Source organism: Mus pahari, chromosome 18, assembly GCF_900095145.1.
Source record: "Mus pahari chromosome 18, PAHARI_EIJ_v1.1, whole genome shotgun sequence".
NCBI classification, from domain to species: Eukaryota; Metazoa; Chordata; class Mammalia; order Rodentia; family Muridae; genus Mus; species Mus pahari.
The window spans coordinates 23,285,240-23,312,309 of NC_034607.1; the positions used below are offsets into that span (position 1 = coordinate 23,285,240).

Genomic DNA, 27,070 nt, shown 5'->3' on the forward strand with positions numbered 1-27,070 from the left:
CCCACCCCAGCCTATGGGCTGCTGCAGTAAAGTGTCCCACAAGTGCTGTCAGCAATGGCAGCACCGGTGACATCTCAGCCTGCAACCCTCACAGGAGCTGTCCACAGTGGCTCATCTCCCTCCCCCCCTGCCTCCCTCACCCCCCCCCCCCCCCCCCCCCTGCCTCCCTGCCTCTCTGCCTCTCTGCCTCTCTGCCTCTCTGCCCCCCCAGCAGCCCCACAGAGATGTCGCTAAGGCCAAAGCTGGCTGCAGCCAGGAAGGACTGCTCACCCTTAGCCATGGACTTGATGCAGGGAAAAGGCGGTGAAAAAAAGCCACCAATCGCTGAGCAGGAAAACCCACTAGTCCCTTGAGATCCACCCCTCCCGACCCCCCCAAAAAAGCCCACCAATCACTGAGCCTCCCCGAGCTCAGCACCGGAAATTCCACCAATCCTCAATCGGGACATCTCTGCCCTGAAAAGCTCTGCCCCTCTCAGCAATCCAAACACTGCCCCCTTGGTCCAATTCCCAGCTGTCTGCTACCGGGAGACAAAGGGCAGCTGTCCCTGAACTCCTCAATAAATTTCTTTCATGGTATTTTCTGCCTGGTGTGATTCATTCCTCAGAAGAAGCCAAGAAGAAAAGAGGCAGAGGAGCGAGGCTCCTGAGCTCCTCAGCTCAGCTGAGGATACCTTCTTCCCCCAAGAGCCCCATTGCCTCTGCTGAGGAGACTTCCTCTCAGAACTAGGTGGTTCCCAGGATGCCCTTCCGCTGGGACACTGTCCCACCTCAGAGCAGTGTTGTCCCTGGGCTTCCATCCGAGCACTCACACCGCCCGCTTGCTCTTGGTCCCTTCCCATCCTCTTCCTTCAATGTTAGTTGTCCCTTTCCAGTATTTCTTCTGTGTGTGGAGGGCAGAGGGCAGCTTGCAGGGCCAGTCTCTGACCCAGATGGGTTGTGGAGATCACACTTCGGATGTCAGGCTTGGCAGCCAGCGTTTTAACTCGCTGAGCCATCTCATGAGCTCCGTTTCTGTTGCCTACACGCCTTTGGAATGAGAAGGAATGGACTATTTCTTTCACTAACCACAGAGGCCATCTGTATGCTTCCTCCAGGACAGAGCCTGGCAGGAAAGACCAGCTGACCCACGTGAGATTTCCTACGAGGAAGTCTTTCATTTTTGATATTTGTTTTCTGTAATATTATTGATCTTCAAGGCAGGGTTTCTCTGTGTGGCTTTGGCTGTCATGAAATTCCCTCTGTAGACAGAGCTGGTCTTGAACTCACAGAGATACACCTGGTTCTGCCTCCCAAGTGCTGGGCTGGAGCTCACCTGAGCACTGTACCCACCCCACCCTCCCATCACCTGTCCCCAGTCCCCACCTGACACCCCAAGGGCCCACAGAGCCCCCTGCAATCCCGCTGTCCTCCAGCCAACGCCACTTGAGAAGGAGCCTCGCTGCGGCACCATTTTCATCTGGAATTGTTTAATGAGTCTACATACCACATAATTATAAAAGAATAAGAATTGACAAAAATATTTTCTTTCCATAATATGTAGAGGTGGTTTGGTTTTTTTGTTTGTTTGTTTTTTTCTTTTTCTTTTTTACTTCTTTATGCCAGAACTCTCATAGGAGGGAGTGGGGAAGGGCTATAACCCTGAGGTCAGGACAGGTCCTACTCCCGACCCTGACACCCCTAGGTGGTAAGTGAGGAGGATCCGGGCAGCAGACAGGCGGGGCAGAAGGTGCCCAGACAGGGGCTTGGCAGCTCCACATAGTCTGGGCGTTGGGAGAGCGTGGGGTCCCCAGACGCCCAGTGCTGTACCTTCAGTTTCATTTCTCGGTACCACTTACTTCCTGTCTTTTAAATAATTATTTAAAATGCCCACCACAAACACACATGACTCTGCAGGGGGCAGCAGGTGGCAGGCACATGCTTCTGCGCTGGGATGGTGCTGCAGGTTCGGGGCCATGGCAGTCTGGTGGAGGTTGTGGGCTCAGTGGCGGCTTCTCCTCACCAGCTCGAGGAGGGCGGTGTGGGGGCCGCCACTGCCTCTGTCCTGGCCCCCAGGCAGCAGCAGCAGCAAGCAAATTGGAAGCTTCAAAAATGAAAGGATTACAAAAACGCAAGAAAAGCAGCAGTGGCGTAAGGAGTCGGGCTGAGGTCACAGGTGTTCCTGCAGAAAGTGCAGCAGCGTCACCTCGTAATGCTCTCCAGACTCACGGCAGCGAATGCTATGTCTCTCGTTTGGGTAGATCTGCAGAAGAGGCAGGGCTGTGGTCAGGCCCACCTGGAGACCCCACTGCACCCCTGGGGCGGTTCTCTAATGGCTGGCCACATAGGACTGAGGCCTTGGTGACATAGTTACTGTGGCACTGGGTCTACGGTGAGTGGGTCTCTTCCACAGACCACAGTCGCCAGCCACATGTGATGTGGGGGAAAGCTGAAAACCCGCTTCTGTTGCCTGCTATAAATCCATTCATGGACAAGTCTGAGGACACCAACCCCACCCAAACCCCAGGTCCCTGAGCTTCTCACAGTTAGGGAAAGCAACGTCGTGACCTTCTTCAGAGAAGGATCCCCGCTCCTCTACTGTCCTGATTGTCTGGTATCCCCCACAGTCCACCCACACACTGATATCGTCTCCCCACCTCAGGGCTGAAGACCTGCCTTGGCAGTAAGCCCCACCCCTCGCCAACAAGGCTCCCCCCAGCAAGGCCCCAAATCTCAGGGCTCACACTCTCATGGCGGTGCCTGGGTCTGGGGCTCCCTGGGCCTCGGTCCTCACCAACTCACTCAGTCCTGGACCTTTAAATGCCCCCCCCCCCAGGCAACTGCTCTTGGGTCTAATCATTGAGGGTCACTCCCATGCCTATAGCCAAGTGGGTTCATCAAAACTGGGGTCTCATTTGAGGGGTAGTCATGAGGTGCTGTCACTGATGCAACCTGGGATGTGGTGACCACTGGCACAGGCTGGTCAGTAAAGACGGGAATGAACATGGGACCCTTCGGAGCTCAGATAATAAAAGGGGCATGGGGGGGGGAGACAGAGAATGGGAGCCTGGGACTTTGCCTTGGTCCCCAAACCGTGTACCTGAAGCTGGTATGGCTTCCCTGCTCGGATCAGCTGGGACACGAGGAAATTTGTGTGGAAGAAGTGAACGTTCTCATCCAGGAAGCCGTGGAGGATAAGCAGGCGGTTAGGCCTAGAGAGAAAGCAGAGCTGGTAAAGCCCTGGGAGGCAGGGCAGTGCCCACAGGCTCAAAGTCATCCCCCAGTTCCAGTGCAGTAGGCAGGACTGAAGCAGAGGGAAAGGGATGTCTACAGCAGTTCCACTCCCAGGCATGGTGGAATGTTCTGGAAGCATCTTCTCACCTGTGACTCCTCAGAATATCAAAAGGGGTAGGAGTGACCAGGAAGGTGGATATTCTCCTTTAATTTAGATTTACTTACTCATGTGTTTATTTCTGAGGCAAGGTCTCATGTAGCCAGGCTGCCTCTGAACTGCCCATGTAGCTAAGGGCGACACTGAACTGAACTCCTACCTCTACCTCAGGATAGGCCATGTACCGCCAGGCCTAGGTTCTAGAGTGCTGGCCCAGGGCCCAGGGCTTCCTGCATGCTGGGCGCACACACTACCACGGGGCCCAGAACTTTATACACTAATGCGCAACCATGATGCTCAGGCAAACGATAGCCTTTGATGCTTTTGTGGGTTCATAATGTTGTATACCCATTAGTTACTTCTCTAGTTCTAGAACATTCCATCCCTGCAGAGAGAGAGCCGTCCTAGTGCAGTGACACCTGGGCTCTGGCAGCCCCTCCTAGGCTTCCACACCTCAGCTTGGCACCCGGAAGCCTGACTGCAGGAGTCTTGCAGGGGTGCAGGCAATAGCCTGTGCCTCACTGTAGCTGCCTGGGTCTGACACTGTCATTTGGCAGTTGACCATGTGTGAGGTTTCAAGGTCTAGACAGGACCTCACAGGGCTACTGGAGCTGTGAGAAAGCCAGGGGGCTACAATCAGTTGCAGACTTAGCCCCAGGTCCTACACTTGTGGGGCCTGCTCTGACAACACCCCAACAGGCACCTGGATGCATGAGCTCATGGGACGGCTGGCAGGGAGGAAGGGAGCTGGGCGGCGGATGGAGAGTACGTGCTTACTCATTGGGGAGCTTCTCCACATGCAGGGCTACAGACCCTGCCTCATAGCCCTGCTGGTTATTTTCGGGGACATCCATGTATCGTTCCGTGTACCCTGTGTCATAGGCCATCCACACAGTGACGGGAGCGCCCGCAATGGCTACCTGGAAGACACAGGGGACGGATGGGGCAGAGAGAGAAGCGTCGATGTGGAGTGTGGCCTTGGCCGAGACTGTGGGCCTCAGCGGAGGGCTAGGAAGCTCATGCATGGGGGTGGTGGCTGGAAGGGGGCCCTCAGACAGGTCCTGTGGGCCTTAACCTGCTTGGGGACACACAGGATGTGGAGGGAGGGCCCGTCCCACCTTCCAGCCTCCTCCGCCTCCTCATGGCCGCCGCCCCACAGTGCCCTGCGAGTCCCGGGGCCTGCGCCCCCCTGCTGCTCCTCACAGCATGCCCCACCTCTGCCCCTCCGAGGCGGGGGTCCCGGGCTTGGCCTCCCACATAGAGCTGCTGGCGGATGCCATCCTGGGGTCGGTGGTGGCAGGCAATGAGGAGGGGGACTCGGCCTCGTGGGGCGGCTGCGGGGAGAGATAGGCAGGTGGCAAGGCCCTGCCGAGGTGCTTGCTCTGGGGTGGGGCTCTGGGGTGGGCATCAGGCTGCAGGTGGCCACACAGGAGCGAAACCCACCTTGAACACTTGTGGCTTGTGGATGAGCCCCATGAGTGAGAGGAAGCCGCCGTAGGACCAGCCATGGATGGCGACTCGGCTCAAGTCAATGAAGCCATACTTCTCAGCCACGTACTGTAAGCCTTCCACCTGGTCCTCAATCTCCACCTGGCCCTGTGGAAACCCAGCACGCTTGTGACTTCCACTGGGGGATGACCAGCATCCCACACCATGTCGCCATGGTGCTAATGAGAAGCCTGTGCTCTTAGACACCAAGTAGTATTTATAAGTATCTGCCCAGAATGGCCCTGCTAAAGCTGTTCTTTATGTATGCAGGCTGGCACCATCAGCTCCATCATCACCACCACCACCACCACAACTATCATCACCACCATCATCATCACCACTATCATCATCATCACCATCATCACCATTGTGTCAGTCGCCACCACCCTATCTGTTCCCTTCTTTTGTCATACTCTTGGGTTCCCTGGACTGAGGCAGCTCCATAGTGTTAGGCTGTGTTTGGGCCACCATTCCCTCCCTTCCTGCTCAGGGCTGGTTAGAGGCTTGTGTTCCCCACGACCCACTTGTTCTCAAGGGCCACACTGCAGAAGCAGGACTCACCATCTGATTTTTCAGGGCCCCCTCAAAGTGCAGGCCCCGCTGACAGGAGCCCCGACCATCGATCACTACCACAGCATAGCCCAAGGATGCCAGTGTATTTAGCCGCAGGTACTTGATGCCCTTGAAGGAGTTGTTCACCAACTGCACCTACAGGCAAGGTGGGCGGGCAGTGAGAGCTTTGGGGGTGCTGGGGGTGGGTGGTGAGAACAGCAGAGGTGCTTGAGGGGTGTGTGTGGGGGGGTAAGAACTGTAGGGGGGGCAAGGGGGTGGTGAGAGCTGTTGGGGCGGCGGGGGCAGGTGGTGAAAGCTTCAGGGGTGCTGGGGGTGGCCAGTGATAGCTGTGGGGCTGCTGGGGGGGGCAAAGCCTGGGCCAGGGTGCACCCACCTGTGGGCCCCCATAGACAAAGAGCACAGTGGGGTGCTTCCTCCCAGGTTGCAGCGTATGTGGCTTGTAGATCATGCCATAGAGCTGCACATCTGCACGGGTGTGGAAGTGGAAGATCTCGGGGGGCACATAGTCTGGGGGGCAATCTGAGAAAACAAAAGCACTGTGTGGAGCGGCTGGCGAGACCAGGCCTGCTGTAAGACCTGGCCCATGGACCTACCTGCCCCTGATGCTTCTGCCTGAAGGAAGATCTTGGGGGAGCTGCATGGGGGACACCATGGGGGGGCGAGCAATCCCTATGCCCAGGAACTTGCCCCACCCAGGGCTCCTCCTCCACAGGTTCTGGCCACTGTGGGGAGTATGGTGAAAGCCAACGAAGGCTTCAGAGCAATGCACACACCACCCCAACCATGACTGCCCTGGGTCTCTGCTCTGTTTCTCAAGGAACGGCACAGCCACACAGGCCACCCGCCCAGGAGGACCAAGGCCTTGCTGTCCGAAGACACGATTTCTTTATATAGCCCATGCTGGCTTGGACCCAAACTTAGAATCCTCCTGCCTCCACCTCCTGAGGGCTGGGATGAGCACACCTGGTGTGGTGGTTTGAATAGGTTTGGCCCTCATTAGACTCCTGTGAACAAATGCTTGACAGCTGGTGGCCCTTTAGGAAGTGAGGCCTTGCTGGGGAAACTGTGTTGTTCTTAGAGCGGCTTTGAGGTTCCCTGCACTCAAGCCACGCCCAGTGTGGCTCACAGTATCCCTCTGCTGCCCATGGACCAAGATCTAGAACTCTCAACTCCTTCTCTAGCACTATGTCTGCATGCTTGTTGCCAGGAAGATAATGGACAGGTTGGAGAGATGGTTCTGTGGTTAAGAGCACCAACTGCTCTTCCAGAGGTCCTGAGTTCAATTCCCAGCAACCACATGGTGGCTCACAACCATCTGTAATGGGATCTGGTGCCCTCTTCTGGTGTGACTGAAGACAGCTACAGAGTACTCGTATACATAAAACAAATAAATTTTTTAAAAACCCGGTAAATTGACCGTCTGAACTTGTCGAGGTGGTGGTGGTGTCTTTTCATAGCAATGAAAGTTGGTATTAGGGACTGGGGTGTTGCTGTGAAAGACCTGGCCATGCTTCTGTTTGGAGAAATATGGATTTAGGGACTTTGGATTTATAAAGCCGTGGAATGTTTTAAGTAGGGCTAAACAAGCTGTATTAGTAGTAACGAGGAAGACGGTGGTGCTGAGGGTGATTTCAACCATGGGGGCCTGGTGCAGGAGGATCCAGAGGAGAAGGTTAGTATGTATATGGCCTAGACGTTGTTCTTATGATATTTTGGCTAAGAGTGTGGCTGATTTTTGTCCTTGTCTGAACAGTCTGACTTGAAGCGAAAGTGAAGAGTTTTAGGTTAATTATAGTGGCAGAGGAAATCTCAAAGGGACCTCGGATAGACTCTCGTGTGACTGCTAGTGTTCACTCTCATGAAAAGGAGCAAGCTGAGGAAGGAGAGATACAAAAGGAGAAAGGAGGCACCCCCAAAAATGCGACTGAGCCAAATCCTCAGTGCAAGAAATAAAAACAAGTTAAAGATATTAAAGGCCAAGATCCCACCCAGTTAAGCTTCTACCTTGTGAAAGGATTTGCGACTAGGTTCAGGCGCACGCCTTTAATCCCAGCACCGTGGAGACAGGAGGCATGCAGATCTCTGAGTTGAAGGCCCACCTGGTCTATAGCGAGTTCCAGGGCAGCCAGGCTTAGGCCGAGAGGGAACCACCGAAATCAGAAAGCTGGGGAGGATGTAACCGAAGGAGGAGGCCATGCTCCAGTCCCAGCAAGCAGCAGAACTGGGCGACTTTGGCCATCTGGTTCTGGGTTTAGAGTCAAGGATAGAAGAAAGGGGCTATGGAGTCTCCCACAGTGACTAAGGAAAGTCGCTGAGGCCAGGTGTGTGGCAGGGCTGTCCCTGCGTGGAGGCCCCGAGGGGCCGCTGTAGAAAGCTGTGAAGGGATGCTCTGGAGGCCCCAAGAAGTTAGAGATGCCAGGAGCCACGGCGCATGTGCTGAGGAGACCTGCTAACAGGGTGTGGGGTCAGCCTAAGATAAAGAAGAGTCTGTGTTCCCATCAACAAAGCGGGCGAGAGCTGGAAATCTACACAGCCTTTGACATTAGACATGGAGATGCAGTGTTTGGGGGTCTCCCAGTTTTTTCAGATTCGCTTTGGTCCAGTATTTCCTCACTATGCTCCCATCCCTATATTTTGGGATGGTGATGTATATCCTGTGCCGCTATATGTTAGAAGTATGTGATCTGCTTTTTAATTTTGACCTTATAGGGGATTATAGTTATGAGATTGCATGATCTCAGAAGAGACTGAACTTGGGGCTTTTTAACATTGTTGAGACTGTGACAGACTATGGGGACCTTTGAAGTTGGACTAAATGCATTTTGCATTATGTTATGGCTGTAAGCCTATGGGGGCCAGGGAATAGAATGTGGTGGTTTGAATATGCTATGCCCCCATAGACTCCTGTATTTGAATGCTTGACCTACAGGGCGTGGCACTACTAGGAGGTGTGGCCTTGTTGGAGGAAGTGTATGTGTGACAGTGTGGGTGGGCTTATAGGTTTTCTATGCTTAAGCTATGCCCAGTGTGGCTCAGTCTCCTGTTGCTTATGGATGGAGAACTCCCAGCTCCTTCTCTGGCACCATTGCCTGGATGATACCGTATTTCCCACCACGATGACAACGGACTGCACCTCAGAACTGAAAGAGCTGCCTTGGTCATGGTGTCTCCTCACAGCAGTGGAACTCGGACTATGATACACGGGTTCTGGGGATGAAGCTGGGCCTTCTGATGTGCCTGAATTCTGCCACTGAGCCCCTGCCACTCTTCTAGGTCTTTCCAAGGCATGCTCAGGACAGTGGATTAACAGGTACCCAAAGTCCTGTGTGCTGAAACTGTACCTCAAGCTTTGTAGGCAGAGCTGCAGTGCACCTCAGGCTCTGGGCTGATTTCTCAGAACACATTTTCTTTCTCTGAGATCCCTCTGGTAACTGACCCTGTGCTCCCTGTCAGAATTACAGCTTCTACAGGGGGGCAATGGTGGCGCACGCCTTTAATCCCAGTACTCCGGAGGCCGAGGCAGGCAGATTAGATCTGAGCTGGAGGCCAGCCTGGTCTACAGAGTGAGTTCCAGGACAGCCAGAGCTACACAAAGAAACCCTGTCTCAAACAAACAAACAAACAACAACAACAATAATAAACTCCTACACCTTCCCAACATCTCAGTGCTCAGAGGCACTGTCACAGCAGTTACCCCAGGGTGCCAGCCAGCCTGCATCTGCAGCCACACCTGAGTCGGGAGAGACACCCAGGGAACCTCTTTGGACCTGAGCTGACCTACCCTGGCAGCCGGTTGTCCCCCTTGCCCTTCCCCCTGGCCGTCAGGCCAGCTCCCTGAGACCACACTACTCACTGGCCGCCTCCATCATGCTAGCCCAGAAGCGCGGTTGCTTGTGCAGCGGGTCATCATCGGGGCCACTCAGCTTGTACACATGCACACAGGGCGGCGTGCTCACACTGCTGTAGTGACTCACGAACATGTCGAAGCTCTGCCGGCCGCAGGGTGGCACTCAGTTTACAGGAGCAGGCGTCTGCCTCCCCCAGACACACTCACTGTACAGCCCCGCCCACCTGTGGATCATCGCCACGCCCTTTGCGGGTGGCGAGCCTGCCCAGTGAGGGCCATTCCCAGCCTGGAGACCCAGGCTTCGTCCTCAATGGACAGGCATCAGCCTGGTTTCTAGAGTGTTCTAAGAGGCTAAGGGCTGTGGACTGATCAGGCGGAGCCGCCTCCCCACACTTCCGTCCTCCCAGACCCTGGGAGGCTGGGGTGGGCGTGGTGTGGCCTGCACACCTGGCTCATGGAGCAGCTGTGGGAGAAGCCGAGCGTGGTGAGCCGCACGATCTCGCCTGCCGACTCGTAGCTGACCACATAGAGGTGATGTTCCAGGGGTGTGTCCTTTGTACCTTGAAAGTACACCAGCTTCGTCTGCTCGTTGACCCAGATCTGCAGGCAACGGGGACTTGTGTGACCAGTGTGCCTCGGCCATACTTCCTCCCTCCCATGCCCGGGCCAGCAGCAGCCCTGTAGCCCATCAGGCTGAGGGTGGAGCATGAGGGACAGGCTACTGTAGGTCCCACGGATGCACGTGGGGGGGGGGGAGCATACCCAGCATGCACAAAGCCCTGGGTTCCATCCCCAACACCGCATGAGCTGGGCATGGTAGGGCATGCCTGAACCTAGCACTTGGGAAGACCAGGAGTTCAAGATCACCCTCGGCTAAATAGTAAGGTCAAAGCCAGCCTGAGCTATATGAAACCTTTTCTGAAAAAAAGAAAGGAAGGAAGGAAGGAAGGAAGGAAGGAAGGAAGGAAGGAAGGAAGGAAGGAAGGAAGGAAGGAAGGAAAAATAAAACAGCATCTAACCAATTGTTTGATTCTGAGGCAGAGTGGCTGTGTAGCCCAAGCTAACCTAAATGTGGAGGTTTTCCCTCCTCAGCCCCTCAGACCACTGGAATGACAGCCCATCCACATTACTGTCTGTAGAATTTGAAAATGGTTTACCCTCATTTTCCCCTCTAGAATTAACTATAGGAAAAGGTTTCAAGTCACACGAGGGAGCTGTGCCTATGGCAATACAGGTAGGGATATGGTCACGCCAGTATGGGCAATCAGTGCATTTCCCACAGCATGTGGCTGGGGTGGAGCTCAGTGTGAAAGGCCCCGGCTCCATGTCCAGCAATGCAGAGTTAAAAAATGAAAAAAAAAAAAAAAAAGCCGGGCGTGGTGGCGCATGCCTTTAATCCCAGCACTCAGGAGGCAGAGGCAGGCGGATTTCTGAGTCCGAGGCTAGCCTGGTCTACAGAGTGAGTTCCAGGACAGCCAGGGCTACACAGAGAAACCCTGTCTTGAAAAACCAAAAAAAAAAAAAAAATCATTAACTCTGATTCTTTGCTTGGGAGGCCCCTGGGTGAAGTCTGGACACAGGCAGCCGCCATGTGGGGAGGTCCCAGGAAGAAGTGAGTGGATGCTGGGCTCCACTTGGCACTCAGTCACACGGTGGACTGACTGCAGGGTCCTGGGCAGCCTTGAGGATGAGCCAGACTCCCTCCCCATGTGGCCCTCCCTGCTGTGGCAAGTGCTAATGTCCTGGGGCCCTGTGGGAATGGGAAGGGGAGGAGTCAGAGCGGCAGGAAAAGGCAGAGGACAGCAAGCGCACGCCTGAGGGATTGGGGAGAATGGGGTACCTTGGAGCCATGCCTCGACAAGACCTCCCACTCGCCACTGGTCAGGGCGACCTCCTCCTTGATGGGGCACTTAAACTCATCTGTGAGAAAGCAGAGCAGAGGTGAGGGAGCAGGAAGGGGGCAGGCTCGGGGGACTGAAGCCACCTGAAGCCTGCTCGCTGCTGGGCTATCAGCCTGACCCAAGGGGCAACCAGGAGAGAACCTGTCTGGGGGCTTCAGGGGCCAGTGGGGCCTGTCCCTCCTAGTGAGGGTTACCCAGTGCTTCCAGAGAACAGCCAGGAAGTGCTGCTTACAGCGGGTGTGGCATGTGGCATGGCCGTTTCTCACTAGATCATCCTGGGCCACCAGACCCAGACCCAGACCCAGGCTTTCACCAGGCAGCTAGACAGGAGTAAGCGCACCACACTCCCAACACCCAGGAGAAGGAGGCAGGGGGATCTCTGTGAGTTCCTGGCCAGCATAGGCTACACAGTGAGACCCTGTCTCAAGAGCAAACCCAACAACCACAAATAGAACCAGGTTCCGTTTTCTGGAGGCCTGCTGGGTTAACAGGTCTGGACCTGCTTTTGAGGCCCAACTAGACAGAAACCAGGCATTTGCTAGGGCACATCAGGTGTGGACTGGGCAGCCTGGGGTGACAAGTGGCTGTCCTGTGGTGTTCTCATCATTTAAGGCCACCAGGAGTTCTAGCACTGCCCAGGCCCCTGGCTCACAGGTCCCACCCACACATGAAGCTGCTACCCCTGCTCCCAGCCCCGGATTTATCTTAGTGACCCACAGATCACCTAGACACACCCCATCTTTTCATGTGTCCTCCCAAAGCTGCCCTCTTCCCCATCGTGCCAGCCTCCCCAGCCCCAACAGCCACCCTTCTTCATTTTTAATTTTTACTTTGGGTATGCACTCATTGCATGCAGTACCTGCAGAGGCCAGAAGAGGGCACAGGATTTCCCCAGGAACTAAAACTACAGATGGTTGTGTGCTGCCCTGTGAGTGCTGGGAACTGAACCCTGGTCCTCTGCAAGAGCAGCCAGTGTGCTAACAGGTGAGCCATATCTCCAGCTCTGGCCCCTGCCTCCCCCCTCCCCAGTTTTAGTCAGGGTTTCATGTAGCCCAAGCTGGCCTTGAGCTCACTAAGTAGCTGAGGATGACCTACAAGTCTAGACTCTCTGGCACATTATAATGACAGACATGCCAGCACACATGGTTTCTGTGGTGCTGCGGATGAAGCCCAGGCCTTCCTGTGTGTCAGGAGGACACTGTATCAACTCCGCCTCAGCCCAGGCTGGCCCTTCTGACTCTCCCTTCCTTTTCCTCAGGTCTCACTTGCTCAGACACTCGGCTGCCATCACATCGTGCCAGGAGGCACGTGAAGCCCGAGCAAGCCTGTGGGGCCAGGCACCCTGGCATCTGCATCTCGGCCTGGGTGACCATGAGTTAAAGGCAAGTTTCCAGGCAGAAGCTCCTAAGTTCAGTGTACCCTGGCAGGGTACAGAGTCGGTGGCATTCCTGTGACACTGAGCCACTGCCAGGAGGGACAGAGCCCCGGTCAGCACCTTGGGTCACTCGGTGCCAAGTAGCCAGGACATGAGGCCTGGTACCAGGCCCTCAGAGATGCCATCCCAACCACTCTGTCCCTTGAGCCCATGGCTGCCACAGCCTGCTGTGGTACCATATAGCACTCCTTAATTGTGCTGCTTACAGAAGATGACCCATCTTCAAGGAAGGTTTGAGCGTTGTCTGGGGACATGAGTAGTCACAACTTGGGGAGCTGCTAGCTGGCAGAGCAGGAATGCTGCTCTCTGAATGTATCCTCTGGAGACTGGGTCTGTACAAAGGCCCTGAGGTAGAGGACATCAGCACCTTGGCTCCTAGAGCCAACTACTTGGGCCAAAGGCCAGCGTATCTGAAGGTCTGAAGCCATATGGCTGAGGCTGGGACACAGACACGGCCAACAGGCAAATAGAAGTGAGCAGGCATATCCACACACCAAGAAAAGAACAAGATGAAACTAATGCAGGTGACACACATCAGTACACAGGGGCCAAATTCTAATGCCCTGGTGGCGGCTACTAGGTCTCAAACCTGGGTGTGTGTATGGGACAGCTGAGGTACCTATTAACATATTAAAGTAGATGCTGGGAAGTGTGCCCACCATCCCAGGTCACAACTTGTTTCAGGCCCCCTGGCCAGCATACCCTGCCCCCTCCCCCTGTCATTCCTCTGGCCTCAATATAACTCAGCCATTTTGACTATCAGTCTCACATGGCCTAGCTCAGTCTGGTCATGTCTATCCTGGACTCTCCTAGATGTGCCTGCCTCTGGATATGCTCTCCCCTCTATCTACAGTCAAGTTTCTCCTCCTCTATTCCTAAAAACAGTCATGTCCATCGTCTATCCTTCCTTCCTTCCTTCCTATTGATTGATTGATTTTCATTCCGTAGCAAGGGCCCTGCTGCATAGATATTTAGGACACCCCACCTATCCAATCAACAAACACATAGCTGACAGCTGCCAATGGCACAAGGACTGGGTGGGTCCCTCCCTACCGCAGCCTCCTATGTGACCGAGGCTCTCTCACCTTCTGTAGGGCTGAGGGGTTCCGTCCAGTCATAGTCCTTGGTTTTAAGTTCCACGGTGACCCTGTACAGGTGGCAGAAGCCAGTCTTGCATTCGTTGGCACGAAGAAAACAAAAGTCCTGCTGGCCCTCAGCCTGAGGGAATGGGTGGAAGATGTCGTGGACCTGTGGGGACAGATGGTCGGGTCAGAGGACTCTGCAGCTGACCAAGCCCCTGAGCCCTGCCCAGTGTCACACTGGGGATCTGGCTGTGGGACAGTGGGGCAGCCTGGCACTCCAGCTTACGTTGATCCAGACATTGGTGACTTCTTCGTAGATGACAAAGGGCTGCACATCCTTGGGCACGGCTCTGGCAGCCGCCTGCCGCTGGGCCTCACTCTCAGTGGCCGGGATGAAGAGGGCAGGGGGCAGGAGGACAAGCTGAAGCCGTTGCTGGGGACGGTCCAGGAACATGGCCCAGGCACTGGAAGAACATGAGAGGAAGCAGCAGGAGGCCTCAGTGGCTGGCAGGGGACACAGGGGCTCCTCGCTGGAGTCAGCCCATGGCCAACCAGGGTGGGGTACACGATCTCTGGACAGAGTAAATGAAACTGGTGAAACTCTGGTGACAACACTCCACAGGACTTAGGCCTGGGACGGCATTTTCAAATGGGACAGATGGGTTGTGGTTTTTTGTTTTTTAAAGGTAGGGTCTTTTATGGCTGAGGATGGCTTTGAACTCTCGACCTTCCTTGCCTGCACTTCAGTGTTGAAATGACAGGTGTGTGCCATCATGCCCAACATTAACAAAACGGACAATATTCTAATAGTCCATTCTATTCTAATATTCTGGGGGGGGGGTTGTTTTGGTTTTTTGTTTTTTTTGTTTTTTTTTTTTTTGGTTTTTCGAGACAGGGTTTCTCTGTGTAGCCCTGGCTGGCCTCAAACTCAGAAATCTGCCTGCCTCTGCCTCCCAAGTACTGGGATTAAAGGTGTGCGCCACCACTGCCAGGCTTATTCTAATATTCTGTTCTATTCTATTCTATTCTATTCTATTCTATTCTATTCTATTCTATTCTATTCTATTCTATTCTGGTGCCGGGCATGATCACGAGGTCTCATGTAAAGCTACACCACAGCTCTGCACCCAGGCCTTTTAAAGTTTTTATTTTGAAATGGTTTTGACATGGCTATGCACCTACCATCCCAGGAGTAGGGAGGTAGAGGCAAAAGGGGTTATCCTTGGCTTCAAAGCAAGTTCTAGGTCAGCCTGGGCTACACAGCAAGAAGAAAGATGAGGAGGAGGTGGTGAGGAAGGCTGTTTGTCTCAGCAGCCTGTCCCAGCTGTGCAGCATTCAGGACCCCAGGGGCTCAGAGGAGTTCCTTCATCCTGTCTGTGGCCGTGTTCCCTTCTACCCTGGGCCACCCTTGTGTCTCTGGTCAGACTGCCCTGACACCTGAGTCTCCCACTTTGTCTCCTGCCGGCTAGGGCTGGGAGGGGACCCTGAGGGGGAAAGTCATGGCTGTGGGGCACTGAGTTCCACTCTGCTGGGGCCCCAGGTGGCATGCAGATGCTTGCCCATTCCCAAGACACTCACTATCTGCCATCCCGCGTCCAGCCAGCCCGGGCGATGTACTCCACTTTGGGGAAAAGGGAGCTGAATGGCTGTACCAGTTCCTTCTCACAGCTTGACACAATCTAGAGAAACAGGGCCACGTCAGCACACATCACTACAGCCTCAATGACCTCCAGCCTACTGATGGTTAGATGCACAGCACCCGCACGGTGTCTGACAGTGGGAATGCCAGTTTCAGGAGCTCTGATGCCCTCTTCTGGCCCTCACGAGCACTGCGTGTACATGGTGCATGCATAAGTGGATAACCACACACTAAACTAAATAGCCGGGTATGGTGTCTCATGCCTTTAATCTCAGCACTGGGGAGGCAGAGGCAGGACCATCTCTGTGAGTTTGAGACCAGCCTGGTCTACATAGTGAGTTCTAAGACTCAAAGAAAGACCTTGTCTCAAAATAAATAAATAAATCAAAATAAATGAATCTAGGAAGGAAGGAAGGAAGGAAGGAAGGAAGGAAGGAAGGAAGGAAGAAAGGAAGGAAGGAAGGAAGGAAGGAAGGAAGGAAGGAAGGAGGGGGCAGCTTTCTGAGGTATAATAGGTAAGGTGGAAGTCTCACTGGATTGGGGATCCTAATCTAACAAGTCATATCATACAAGAGAGAGATGCGATGAGACAGACAGACAGGCAGACAGACAGACACATAATTCATTCATATTCATATTCATATTCATTCTCTCTCTCTCTCTCTCTCTCTCTCTCTCTCTCTCTCTCTCTCTCTCCCCCACCTCTCTCTAGCCCTACCAACACCCATCTGTATGGCTGCAGACAGCATCTCTGTGGCTTTCTGCTGTGGTGACAGCTCCTGGGGGGAGGGGAGGAACGACACCCCAACAGCACATGGCACTCCCTGCCACACACACACACACACACACACACACACACACACACAGTTCTAGGAGCACCTGTTTTTGCCCTGAGTCACCCCTGGAGAGTCAAGGGGTCTTGGGCAAGCTGAGCAAGCAGATGACAGGGAGAAAGGCAGACAGGGTCATGGTGGTAACCCTGGCAAGGTCACCAGCCCACAGCTGTTCAGCTGCTGTAGCCCACAGCCAGCTCAGGAGCCTGTGAGTCAAGGAGGCTTGGGTGGCTCAGGATGGGGCAGTGACTGAGCCCTTACTGCACTTGCAGGCCCAAGTTCAGTTTCCAGCACCCACAGGGTAGCTCACGTCTGCCTGTAACTCTAGTCCAAGGTCTCCGATGCCCTCTCCTGGCCTCTATGGGCACTGCACTCATATAAACATTTTTTTTTTTTTTAAATACGAAAAAAAAAAAAAACCCTTGAACTCCTCTGCTGCCCCCCTCCCCAAAAAAAAAAACCCGCTTGGTAGTGATCTCCACATCACTGGTAATGCTGGAATGTTCTGAAAATTATACAAAGGTCTTGGTGAGTGAGGGCCTAATATGCATAAAGAAAAAAGTGCAAATAACAACGGTATGAGTCCACGTCATCAAGGGTTTTGCAAAGCTTGCTAGGCAGTGGACCTGCTCCACAGGAGGATCCTGATACCAGGCTCAATGACCTGAGTCCCCAGGTCTAATCTGACTGCGAGAACCCACGAGGTGGAGGGAGAAAGCTGACCCCACAAGCTGCCCTCTGACCTTCACAAGCGGTATATCAACCCAATAACTAAATCCCCGGGGGCCACACTCCTGCAGCTGCACAAAATGCCTGCCTGGTGTCCCAAAAAGCAAGCGCCACACAGCCTTGGGCTCAGGAGCTGCCTCAGTGACTTTCAGTGTCATACATCCTTGGTGACCTGAGGGGTTTGGACTTTGGAATGCTGTCAACACCTCTCACCGGACTCGGGAAGATGCGTCAGAGTAGCGGATGGGCCTCCAGAGGCAAGTGGAAGAACTCACCAGAGACCTCTTTTCAGGGCCACATTGCCCTTGCTGCTTGGCACATGCTCTGAGTTGCAAGGCCTTACTTACTCAGTGCCTCTAAGTGGGCAATTCAAACGATGAGGACAGAGAAGGATCCGGAACACTGCCCTGCCCAACAGGAGGTGACCTGGAGACTGGCACCCTGGCAATGTGCCCCAGTGTTCTGGGCTTATGGCCACAACACTCATGAGTTACTGTGACCAATTAGCTGCACCACACACATGTCCCAGAGAGTAGGCTAGCTGCGCCCGGCCCTGTCATTCCTTGTGCGAGCTCTCCCATACGCTGGGCTCTTACTTTGCCCTGACGGTCCGTCTGGAGTTCAGCCAGCTTCAGGGCAATCTTGGGGTTCTTGCTGCCTGCGGGGGGGAGGGGAGAAGGCCAGGTGAGCACCAAGCTGTCGGAGGCTGCCCTAGCCAGAGACTGTGTGACTGCATCTGTGGGGAGGTGGCACGGCTCCTCTTGGGCAGGGATAATCTGACCCAGGGCCTGGACCACACTCCTAACAGGGGATATAAGATGCGTTACTTTGTCACCTGGGGGCACAAGCCAGGTCATGACAAGAGCTAGAACAGGAACAAAATGCAACACATAAGGAAAACGGCCCTGTCCCTGCTTTTTGGGCAGCCAAGGAGGTGGGGACAGGAACAGGACACTCAGCCAGGCCCGGCCCTTGGGAGGCAGTGGCCACAGCCTGGGACAGGCCACACTTCTAAGAGGTGGGATGTTACTAGAAACAAGTCCTGGGGGTTATCTGGAAGACAGCTCAGGGCACCACGGGACACCCAACTCTTACCTTACACATTTGTAAAGCATGGGCTAAATGTGGATCATTCCCACAGATGTCCTGCAGACAGCCTGGGTCCTACAGAGGGTCTCGGAAGGCTCGCTGTGTGTCCGCAATGGCGGTCTGGTATTTTTATTTGGTTTTTAAAGATAGGGTCTCATGTAGCCCAGGCTGGCCTGGAACTTTCTACAAAGCTGAGACTGACCTTCAACTCCTGATCCTCCTGACTCCTGCTGCAGTGACAGGCGTGCCCTACCACACTGAGGGTCTCTGTGCACACCAAGCCTTAGTCCAAGGTCAGTGACTCCCATAGCTTATCAGGCAGGAGGCCTGAGGTTGAACCAGGCTGGCAGGGGCTCCTGCTGCCTCAAGGCTTCTAATGCCTTGAGACAGCCCAGAGAGCCTGTCCCTTTCAACCCCTCCACTTGGTTTTTGTTTTGACAGGTGTTCACTATGCAACCTAGGCTGGCCTCAACTCATAAGCCTCCTCCCTCAGCCTCCTGAGTGCTGAGATGGCAGGTGGCGCCACTGCACAGCAAAATCTCCCATTAACCCGGCCCGCTCGTCTGTGGCTGTCCTGGTGTGGAGATGTGCAGAGATGTGCCATTTGGCGGCGTGTGCCTCTGCCGCACTTTCTGGACCTACCTAGAGGATCTGTGGCCTCTGAGTTCTGGGACCATGAGACCCAATACAGCCAGGTGGAGGGGACCCCAGAGGGCAGAACTGCACCAGCTGCAATGTAGAGACCTCCTAGCAGCAGGTGGTCTTGCCACGGGCACCCACCTGTCCTGGGGTAGCGGTAGGAGTCCGTCTTCCTCTCCTCCAGGGCAGGGGAGGGTACGTGAATGACCTCCACCTCAGACTCGTCCACTTCCTCATATAGGATGCGCAGCGTCTTGAGGCCTTCAGAGCCTGGTGGGGCACAAGGAGAAGAGTCAAGATGCTCACCCACAACAAACAGGGGCTCTGAGCCTCTAGGGGGGGGGCGATAGAGGGCACAAAGCAGCTCAGAGGACACCTGCTTGAGGTGTGAAGAGTCAGGCTGGTCCCTGAGGCCCTGCCCCTGTGTGGTTCCTGAGGGATCCACAGGCACAGTGAGGTCAGGGGAGACCCTGGGCCAGGATGACAGGACTATTCATAGGACCAGGACACAAGGGACAGTAGAGGACATGGGGAGTGTGCCAGAGCCTTAGGAAAAGCCACACCTGTCCCACTGTACCTCAGAACCAGAGGCCAGTGTGGGGTCATGCATGTCTGCTATCTATGCCACTCAGTTAGGGAGATCTTATTATGATAACCTGAACACACACTCACACATGTTCTGAAAGTACAGACCCCACAATGAGGAAGAGGTGCGGGCATGGTACAGCCCAGTGAGGTGCTGGTCAGATGTGGAGCCTGGCCTGGAATCCCCCAGTGAAGGGCCGGGGCCGTGGTCAGGGGTGGAGCCCCTGCCTTGGGCTTTTCCAGTGAGGGGCTGAGGGTGTGGCTCTGCTCTCCTCTCCCTGTCCTGAGCAGACCCTGACATGGGTATTTAACGGGTCCCTAAGTGTTGGGCCTGGGAACACATGGACTAATTCAGGGGAGGTGTTGAGTCCTTAGACTGGAATACAGCACTGAGAAGTGGACTTCCTACCTTCCCAAGAGGCCGTGGGGCACCACCAGCACCCAGTGAAGCGGTCAAACTCCTCCTGGATGACAAAGGTGGCCACGCCTGCTGACTTGGGATTGTCCAGGACACCGGCTGCACCTGCAAAAGGGTACACTGTGAGTGACACACGGCCTCTGGGAGTCAGGAACTTATGGGCCAAATGCCATATATCAGCCATCTTCAAAACATGATGACAGGACCAGGCAGCCTGCCACCCCTAACCCTGTTCATGCCCAGACCTCACCCTGGTGACAGAAGGTGAGCCGCCGCTCCTCCCCAGTCTCGATGTTTGCCACCCACAGGTCACTGTTGTTGATGAAGGAAAAGAAGGCAGGGTCTGCGGGGCAGATTTTAGGGTCCATGCGTGGCCCAGAACACTGGGTTTTGATCTCCAGTGGCTTCATCGGGGACACCTGGGGGCGGGGTGGGACAGTCAGGGCACTGGCCTTACATCCCCAGCCCATGACACAGGTCGTGCCTCACCATAAAGCCATTCTTGCCACCATCCCTGCAGTGGAACAGGCTGTTGCTGGCCTGGAAGAGGAAGAGGCCGCTCTCGCTGTGGAAGTCGTAGGAGGTGATGCCAAAGACGCCCAGACGCTTGCGCTCCCGCAGTAGCTCCTCCTCTCGGGAGTAGACACCATGGTGGGGGGTGGCCTGGGGACACAAGGGACACGGCCTCACTCAGATTCCCCATTGTGACACGGAACACCTTACGATGTCCAGGAACTTGTGGTGTCCCCACATCCCTATCCCTGAGGACCTGTGGGGACATTCCAGACCCCATTCACACCCTTCTAAATCCAAAGTGGTATAGAGCATGCCCACGGTTCTGCCAATCACCTGCCCTGGGTGCCCACTGGGGGGGGGTGGGTGGGAGATCCCGGTGGGCAAGCGATCTGGACAGTCACAGTGACGTGGAATGAGTGTTTGTTTGAAACAGAGTCTTGGGTGGCCCAGGCTAACCTGGAATTCACTACTTAGCAGAGGATAATTCTGAACTCCCAATCATTCTGCCTCCACCTCAAGTGCAGGGCTGGCGGGCACGCACAACCCTGCCTGGTAAGAGGGGATGGAACCTAGGGCTTCCTGGGTGCCAACTGAGTCCTCCATGCAGCAATCCTCAGGACTGGACTTAGGTCCAGCTCAGAGCTGGGGTGTGGAGGAGGCAGATGTGAAAGCCTGGGGTCCTGTCCCAGCATTGCGCTGTGCCCAAGGCTACTCAGGAGCCAAGAGGGGCAATCAAACTGGGAGTGAGTAGGCAAGATGGGAGGGACTCGAGGAGGCCACGGTGATGGTGTTATTTTTCCCTGTGAGAGAGCCCAGGGCCTTGGCACATGCTGGGCGAGGCTTGTGCAATGTTTACAGCCACAAACCACAGCCACTCCAGGGTGTCCCCTTCACTTGGCCATTCTTGGCAGGCGTATTAATCATTAGCCAGGTCTACGAATCACTCTCCGTTGGAAGGTGTAGACAGGAGAGAGAGAAGTGGGCCTCATAAGTGCCCTGCTCAGAGCTCTGTTCCCGGAAGCCAGGTGTGGCACCGCTGGCTCACCTGGAAGTGGTCCAGCATCTGCTTCCAGGACAGCAGCAGCAGGGCCTCCTTCCGTACCTTCTTGGGGATCTCGGAGTAGAGGAGGGAGTTTTCACGGCTGCCATAAGGCATTCCTGGAGAGGAGTCAGAGAACGTTCAAGAGTTTGTGGGCCCTACCTGAGAGGGTGTCAGGCCATGGCTCCCTCTCTCTAGTCAGAGCCCACGTGTCCATCACTGTGTGCATACAGAAGGCATCAGGTATCCCCTCTCCCTCACTCTCTCTGCCCTGAATCGACAGGAATCCACCTGCATCTTTCTCCCAAATGCCGGCAGTCAGGATGCCCTGCTGACTTGGCTGGCTGGCCAGGGAGCCCCAGGTGTCTTCCTAGCTCTCCTTGCCGGGGTGGCAGGTGCATTGAGCAGTCTGGCCTTGACACAGGTGCTGAGGATGCATTGTACAGCCTGCACTCTACCCAGCCCTGCTGTTTGGTCACACCTGTGGTAGGCTCTCCCACCTGAGACTCAGGCCCCAGTGGCTGCAGCAGCCTCTGCCAGTCAGCCCTCCTGCAGTCAGGGCTGGCTGAGGGGACTGTGTGCTCATGCATGCATGTCACACCCTCGGGCACAGCAGGTGCTTTTGGAGAGTGTTTCCTCACACTGCAGCCCTGGGCTGGGGACAGCTCCAACTCCACCCTCCTCAAGCCCCATGCCCGAGGCTCCTGTGGGCATCACCTCTGAGGACAAATGGATTTAAGCCCTGACTGAAGGACATGGATGGTCGCTGAGGGAATGTGGGCAGTTGCCTGGGGACAGGACACATGCGCATCTACCTAGCTGGGCTGGATCTCTGCTGGAGAGCCAACTCCGCAGCACCTTTGAGGCTGGGCGCATGGCTGTGAGCCTGCAAGCCAGCCTCCTTACCTGGTGGCCCAGCAGCTGCACAGAACATGTGCACCCTCCTGGGTCACTTTTCTTCCATTTGCTTTTTTGGACAAAGCTGGTTTCTGACTTGCTAGGTAGACAAGGGTAACCCTGAATTCTTTTTGTTCTTCTAGCCTCCATTTCCCAACTGGAGGTGACAAGTGTGTCCTCCACAGGTCGGGAAGCCGAGGTCACAGCATGTGGCAACCCCATGGCTTGTAGCAGGTAAATGGTCAGGTAACAAGTGTCTTCCACAGGTCGGGAAGCCAAGGTCATGGTGTGTGGCATCTTTAACAGTTACATGGTCAGCATAGAGTGACCAGCTTCAACGTGCCTCAGTTACCCCTCTGGTGCAAAATGCTGGGAACCAGAGCTGTCACTCCTCTGAGTACAGAGCTGTGTGGGAGTATACAGGACACCTGGCAACCCCAGAACACAGTGCCTCTTACAGTGACTTGCATAACACATGACCTCTGACTTACTCCATATCTGCAGCTGCCGGGATTGTCTGGTTTTATTTTTGTTTTCTGTGACAGGGTCACTGTGTGTCCCGGAACTCGCTATGTAGCCTAGGCTGGCCTTGAACTTATTATGTAGCCGAGGATGGCCTGTAACTCATGGGTAAACTTGGCTGGCCTTGAACTCACAGAGATCTGCCTGCCTCTCCTGAAAACTGTGACTAAAGCATGTGATATTGGGCAGCACACTTTTAAGAGACACAATGAGAGGGCCCAGTGGGTAGAGGCACCTACCACCAAGACGGATAACCTGCGTTTGAGCCCTGGGACCCACATGATATAAGGAGAGTAACAAACTCCTATACACTGTCCTCTGACCTTCACATACATGCCATAGCATATGTAACTCTACATACATGCCATAACATGCCCATACATGTGCCATAATCAATGTACTTTCCACACAGGTGCCATAGCACATGAACCTCCACACACAACAATTAAGCAATGTGGGAAGTGAGACAATCTGAGGTGTGAACTGGCCCTCGGTCCTACCCTAGGCTAGTGGAGTAGCTGCTCCCCACCCGTGGCCTGTGCTCTGGAACACTACTGTCCTCGGGCTTCTGAGCAGGAAGTCGTCCACCACCGAATAAGTCTGTGCCGAGGACAGCAAAGCCACCTCCCTCCACAGCTGACTAATTAGCAGTTCCACCAATGGCTCAAGCTAGTGCCTTCCTGGATGGCCTTAGTGCTGGCAGCACACCCACAATGCCTAGCACTGAAGGCAAGGGTAGGGGCGGAGCTGAATGCTAATAGCCCTTACTCTGCCTCTGCTGCCTGACCTACCAAAGGGCTCTGTCCTCACACACACACTGCCCACTTTGACTGGTCACCCTGCCCAGCCCCCAGCATGGTAGGTGCCCTGGGTCCACACCCATACTCAGTCACCTTGAGGCCTAAGACAGGAGTCAAGAGTCCAGGCCTCTCCAGGCCCCAAAGCCTCCCCATCCTGATGCTACAGGCCACAGAATGGGCTGACAGGAAAGGCCAGCAACTCCCCTTGAGATCCAGCCCATCCTTCACAAAGGACTTTGGGAGAGTCAGGGTCAGGCCACACTCTAAGAGCTATAGGAGATCCTCAACCAGGGACTCTGCCATCTAAGCCTCGGTGACATGTGATAAAGTCTCAGAGGGGCCAGGAGGTGACCTAAGACCAGCCCGGCCTGGCTAGTGAGATGATGGGGTTGGTGGGAGAGAACTGGCCATTGCCACAAAGTTCCAGGCTCCCTGCATGTGTTAAGGACCCGTCTTCACTGCATCTGTCTTCACTGCATATTCCTCTGTGGCCCTCCCTCCCCATGAAGACCCCCAACATCTTGCACTGACCCCTAAGGAGAGCACACCCCTGCCCAGATGCAAACGGTCACATGTGGATGACCAGCAGGCTGAGCCAATCAGATTCCTTCTCCCAGGAAATGTGGAGCCAGTGGATCAATTTCCCCTGCTGGTGGGAAGACAGTGCTGAGGTACCAGCACTGACTCTGGCAGAGGTGGGTTCAGAACCAGAGTGATGGTTTCAGGAGGCCCTGGGTCGCAGGTGCGTCACCCTGAGGCTAGTGGCTTTGTGTCCTGGTTCCTTAAACTATTCTCAGGCTGTACCAGATGGCTTCGTGACTGAGTCCAGAGGGTTCTGTCCTCTCCTGTAGTCCTGGGAGGCTGAGAGGTCCCCAGAGAGAATCAGTTGTGTCCTGGGGCCTGAATTCAAAGTCACTGTATTTGTTGAGACAGAGCTGTGCAGCTCTGGACGTAGTAAGGCTTTCGAGCAGGACAGAAGAGCTAAAGCCATTAGTATCCTCAGTAGACCGAGGCAAAGGGAGATCTCAGACAGAGAAGCCAGCCATGTATTCAGGAAGGCAGAGATGGGAGAGACGTGGCGATAGCAGATGCTGCACACTTCACAAGCTGGAAGAGGCAGGAAGGTCCTGCCCCGAGCTCCAGGAGGAGCACAGCCTGCTTGCCAGCTTCCTTACATCAGCAGGTCTACGCTGGGGTGGATTCCCCAAAGGCAGAGGCAGAACACAAAACAAGTGGGCAGGGCCACCACTGAGAGGTAGGGGCCCGGGACCTCCGCCGGGGAAGGCCTGCTATTGTCTGAGCTGAGGCCCTTCTGTCCTCCTGGCCCAGCTATGGCGAAGAGACTCAGACGTGAGTCTGGTCCTGCTTTCCTCTGTGGGAGCGTGACCATGCCCCGTGGCGGCTCGGGCTCACAGCTGTCACAAAGCTGCCCAGCAGACTCCTCTCAACCACTCTGCATTTACAGTTTGATGCTTTGCAAAAACCCATGTGACTTCCTCCTGGAACAGCTCTGAAGAAGAAGTACGGGGACCGTGTGAGGAGGACGGCCACCCAGTGTCCATCTTGGGTCCTGTCATCCATGTACAGCCACCGGTGGGCAGGTAACAATGTCCATTTATTCATGGATTCAAACGCTCACTGCCTGGACATGCACAGACATGGTCTCGGAGACCGATGCCACTTGACCAGTAGCAGCAAAACTGGCTCGGAGGATGACCAGGATCATGTGCTAAAGAGTGTTTCTCAACTGTAGGTGACAGCAACCTCCAGGAGTCCCGGCCACCCACAAGCGACCCGGCCGAGTCCATAGTGCAAGGGACCGTACCTCTAGACAGCAGCCAGGATCGCACTCTGGGCAAACAAGCCTAGCTGATTTCCAGAGGATTCTTTCTTCCAGCTCTCGTAGCCCTTTAGGCCTAGCAGGGCAGGATCTGGACACTGAGCAAACTTCCTGTCTACGTGCTGGGGCCAGGTGCAGGCCTGTCTGCAGAAGCTATGGAAGCCTGAAGGGAGACTCACACCCAAGGGTCTGGCGGCCCGGTGGGAACACTGTCAATAGCTGCACAGAGACCAGGCACATCCGGGTCCTGCAGCGGGGTGATAAGCCATGCCCTGCTGCTGGACCATGGCAAGGCTACACAGAGAGGGTGCCGGTCTTTGAGCCTCCAGAGCTGTCATAACACATCACCACACAGAGCTCCTACTGGAACAGCATGTGACCCTCCCACAGGAAAATTGTGTCCTGTCCTGCTTCCCCAGGAAGCCCTGCCCAGCCAGGACCAGGTGCCCAGCTGGGAAGTGGCCCAGCTGGGAACAGTTTCTAGACTCAGAGACACCTGGCCAGCCCTGAATTGTCACCTGTGTGGCTGACCTTGGAGGAGGTGGACTAACCTTGGATGCCCCAGGCTGGTTGCTTCTGAAACCTTTTGGTGCCCCAGGCCTGCCAGCGAAGGGGGTAGGGGCAGCTTACCGAGGTAATAGAGACGGTGAGAGTGGGGGCCAGACTCGTCAGGCTTCTGTACAAACTGGAAGTCGTGGGGGGCCTTGCTGACGATAAGGCCCGAGGACTTTCGACTGCCATGGATAATGTTACGCAGCCCGTCCCATGAGTGCTTCTGCACACAGAAGCGTGCTGCTGTGTCATCCATGTCCCCTGCAGCCACCTGCTCAACTGGGGAGACCCCGCTGCACATCCTCTGGGGCTCCTGTGACGGCGGCGAGAAGCTGTGAAGGGAGACAAAGGTGCGGCATGTGAGAGGGTGTCTTCCTGACAATTTATCCTCACCGTGGATGCTTCCAGATCAGTCATTCTGGGCAGAAACACTGTCACCACCCCAAAGTCTCTCTCAAATTATTGCAACTTGTTCACACTACACTCCTGAGAGTCAGGGCTCTGCTGAGTTAGGCAAGATCCCACCTGCATTCACACCACTCATTCATCTGAAACCCAGCACCTAGAACGCCCCAGTGAGGGTCTGAGGCAAGGCTCAGAGGCAGACGCTAGACTAATAACTCAGGGCTGTAAGAAGTATACAACAAAAATCCAGTGTGTGTATTACCAACAAAAATCCAGTGTGTGTATTACGGCTGTTTGACCCTCCTGTGACTTCCAGACGCTTGAGCACCTCCCTCTTCATAACTGTGCCCTAGAGAAACCAGCCCTTACTCAGATCCTCACACAGGCCAGACTCCTTTTGCACTTGTCCCAGAGTACATGTCATCCTTTCTGGGCTGGGCTTTTTCACCTTAGGTTGACTAACTTTTCTAAACCAATCTCAGGTAAGCATTAAATAGGACCTTAGGAAGCTTCTAGCCATCCATTCTGAGATGGCTCAATAATCTCCCTGCCCACCTGGCTGTCCCTGTCTATCAAGCACTTTCACCATGGTTACTGTTGAACGCCATCCCATCCCCCCACTTCTTTCTCACTCCTCAGAGGTGCAACCCAGTACCCCATCGGCATCACTAGCAACAGACAAACTCTTGAGGCTTCCAGATGAAAAGCCAGTCATGTCACTGCACACGTGTGACGCAGAAGACCGTCACACAGACATCCATCAGGTGAGCGTGTCCTCCAGGCCACCTTCCTGCCCCTCCTGTCCATGGCTGGGAAGGGCCTCAGCCTTTCCCTTTCACTGCCACTGGGCTCAGCTCTGTCTGAACAGAGCT

At 54.9% G+C, this 27,070-nt stretch overlaps 1 protein-coding gene across 5 annotated transcripts in view; it reads right to left on the bottom strand.

Moving 5' to 3' along the window:
* Nucleotides 1-1,457: 1,457 nt before the first annotated feature.
* The window catches only part of Dpp9 (dipeptidyl peptidase 9), a 31,187-nt gene continuing 5,574 nt past the window's right edge, over nucleotides 1,458-27,070 (bottom strand). The window contains exons 3-22 of one of the 5 annotated variants that reach the window (XM_029531526.1): nucleotides 25,872-26,125; nucleotides 21,189-21,301; nucleotides 20,117-20,290; nucleotides 19,878-20,046; nucleotides 19,619-19,732; nucleotides 18,766-18,894; nucleotides 17,493-17,554; nucleotides 15,274-15,374; nucleotides 13,982-14,159; nucleotides 13,699-13,861; nucleotides 11,118-11,197; nucleotides 9,725-9,877; nucleotides 9,284-9,419; nucleotides 5,804-5,949; nucleotides 5,419-5,565; nucleotides 4,809-4,965; nucleotides 4,585-4,703; nucleotides 4,147-4,289; nucleotides 3,079-3,190; nucleotides 1,556-2,241 (exon numbers count right to left, since the gene is read on the bottom strand). In XM_029531526.1, the coding sequence (XP_029387386.1) occupies nucleotides 2,149-2,241; nucleotides 3,079-3,190; nucleotides 4,147-4,289; nucleotides 4,585-4,703; nucleotides 4,809-4,965; nucleotides 5,419-5,565; nucleotides 5,804-5,949; nucleotides 9,284-9,419; nucleotides 9,725-9,877; nucleotides 11,118-11,197; nucleotides 13,699-13,861; nucleotides 13,982-14,159; nucleotides 15,274-15,374; nucleotides 17,493-17,554; nucleotides 18,766-18,894; nucleotides 19,619-19,732; nucleotides 19,878-20,046; nucleotides 20,117-20,290; nucleotides 21,189-21,301; nucleotides 25,872-26,125 (2,743 nt within the window). In that variant the 3' untranslated portion in view covers nucleotides 1,556-2,148. Of the gene's footprint in view, nucleotides 2,242-3,078; nucleotides 3,191-4,146; nucleotides 4,290-4,584; nucleotides 4,704-4,808; nucleotides 4,966-5,418; nucleotides 5,566-5,803; nucleotides 5,950-9,283; nucleotides 9,420-9,724; nucleotides 9,878-11,117; nucleotides 11,198-13,698; nucleotides 13,862-13,981; nucleotides 14,160-15,273; nucleotides 15,375-17,492; nucleotides 17,555-18,765; nucleotides 18,895-19,618; nucleotides 19,733-19,877; nucleotides 20,047-20,116; nucleotides 20,291-21,188; nucleotides 21,302-25,871; nucleotides 26,126-27,070 lie in introns of those variants that run through there. The other 4 variants (XM_029531523.1, XM_021218502.2, XM_029531524.1 and 1 more) reach the window with 4 other exon arrangements.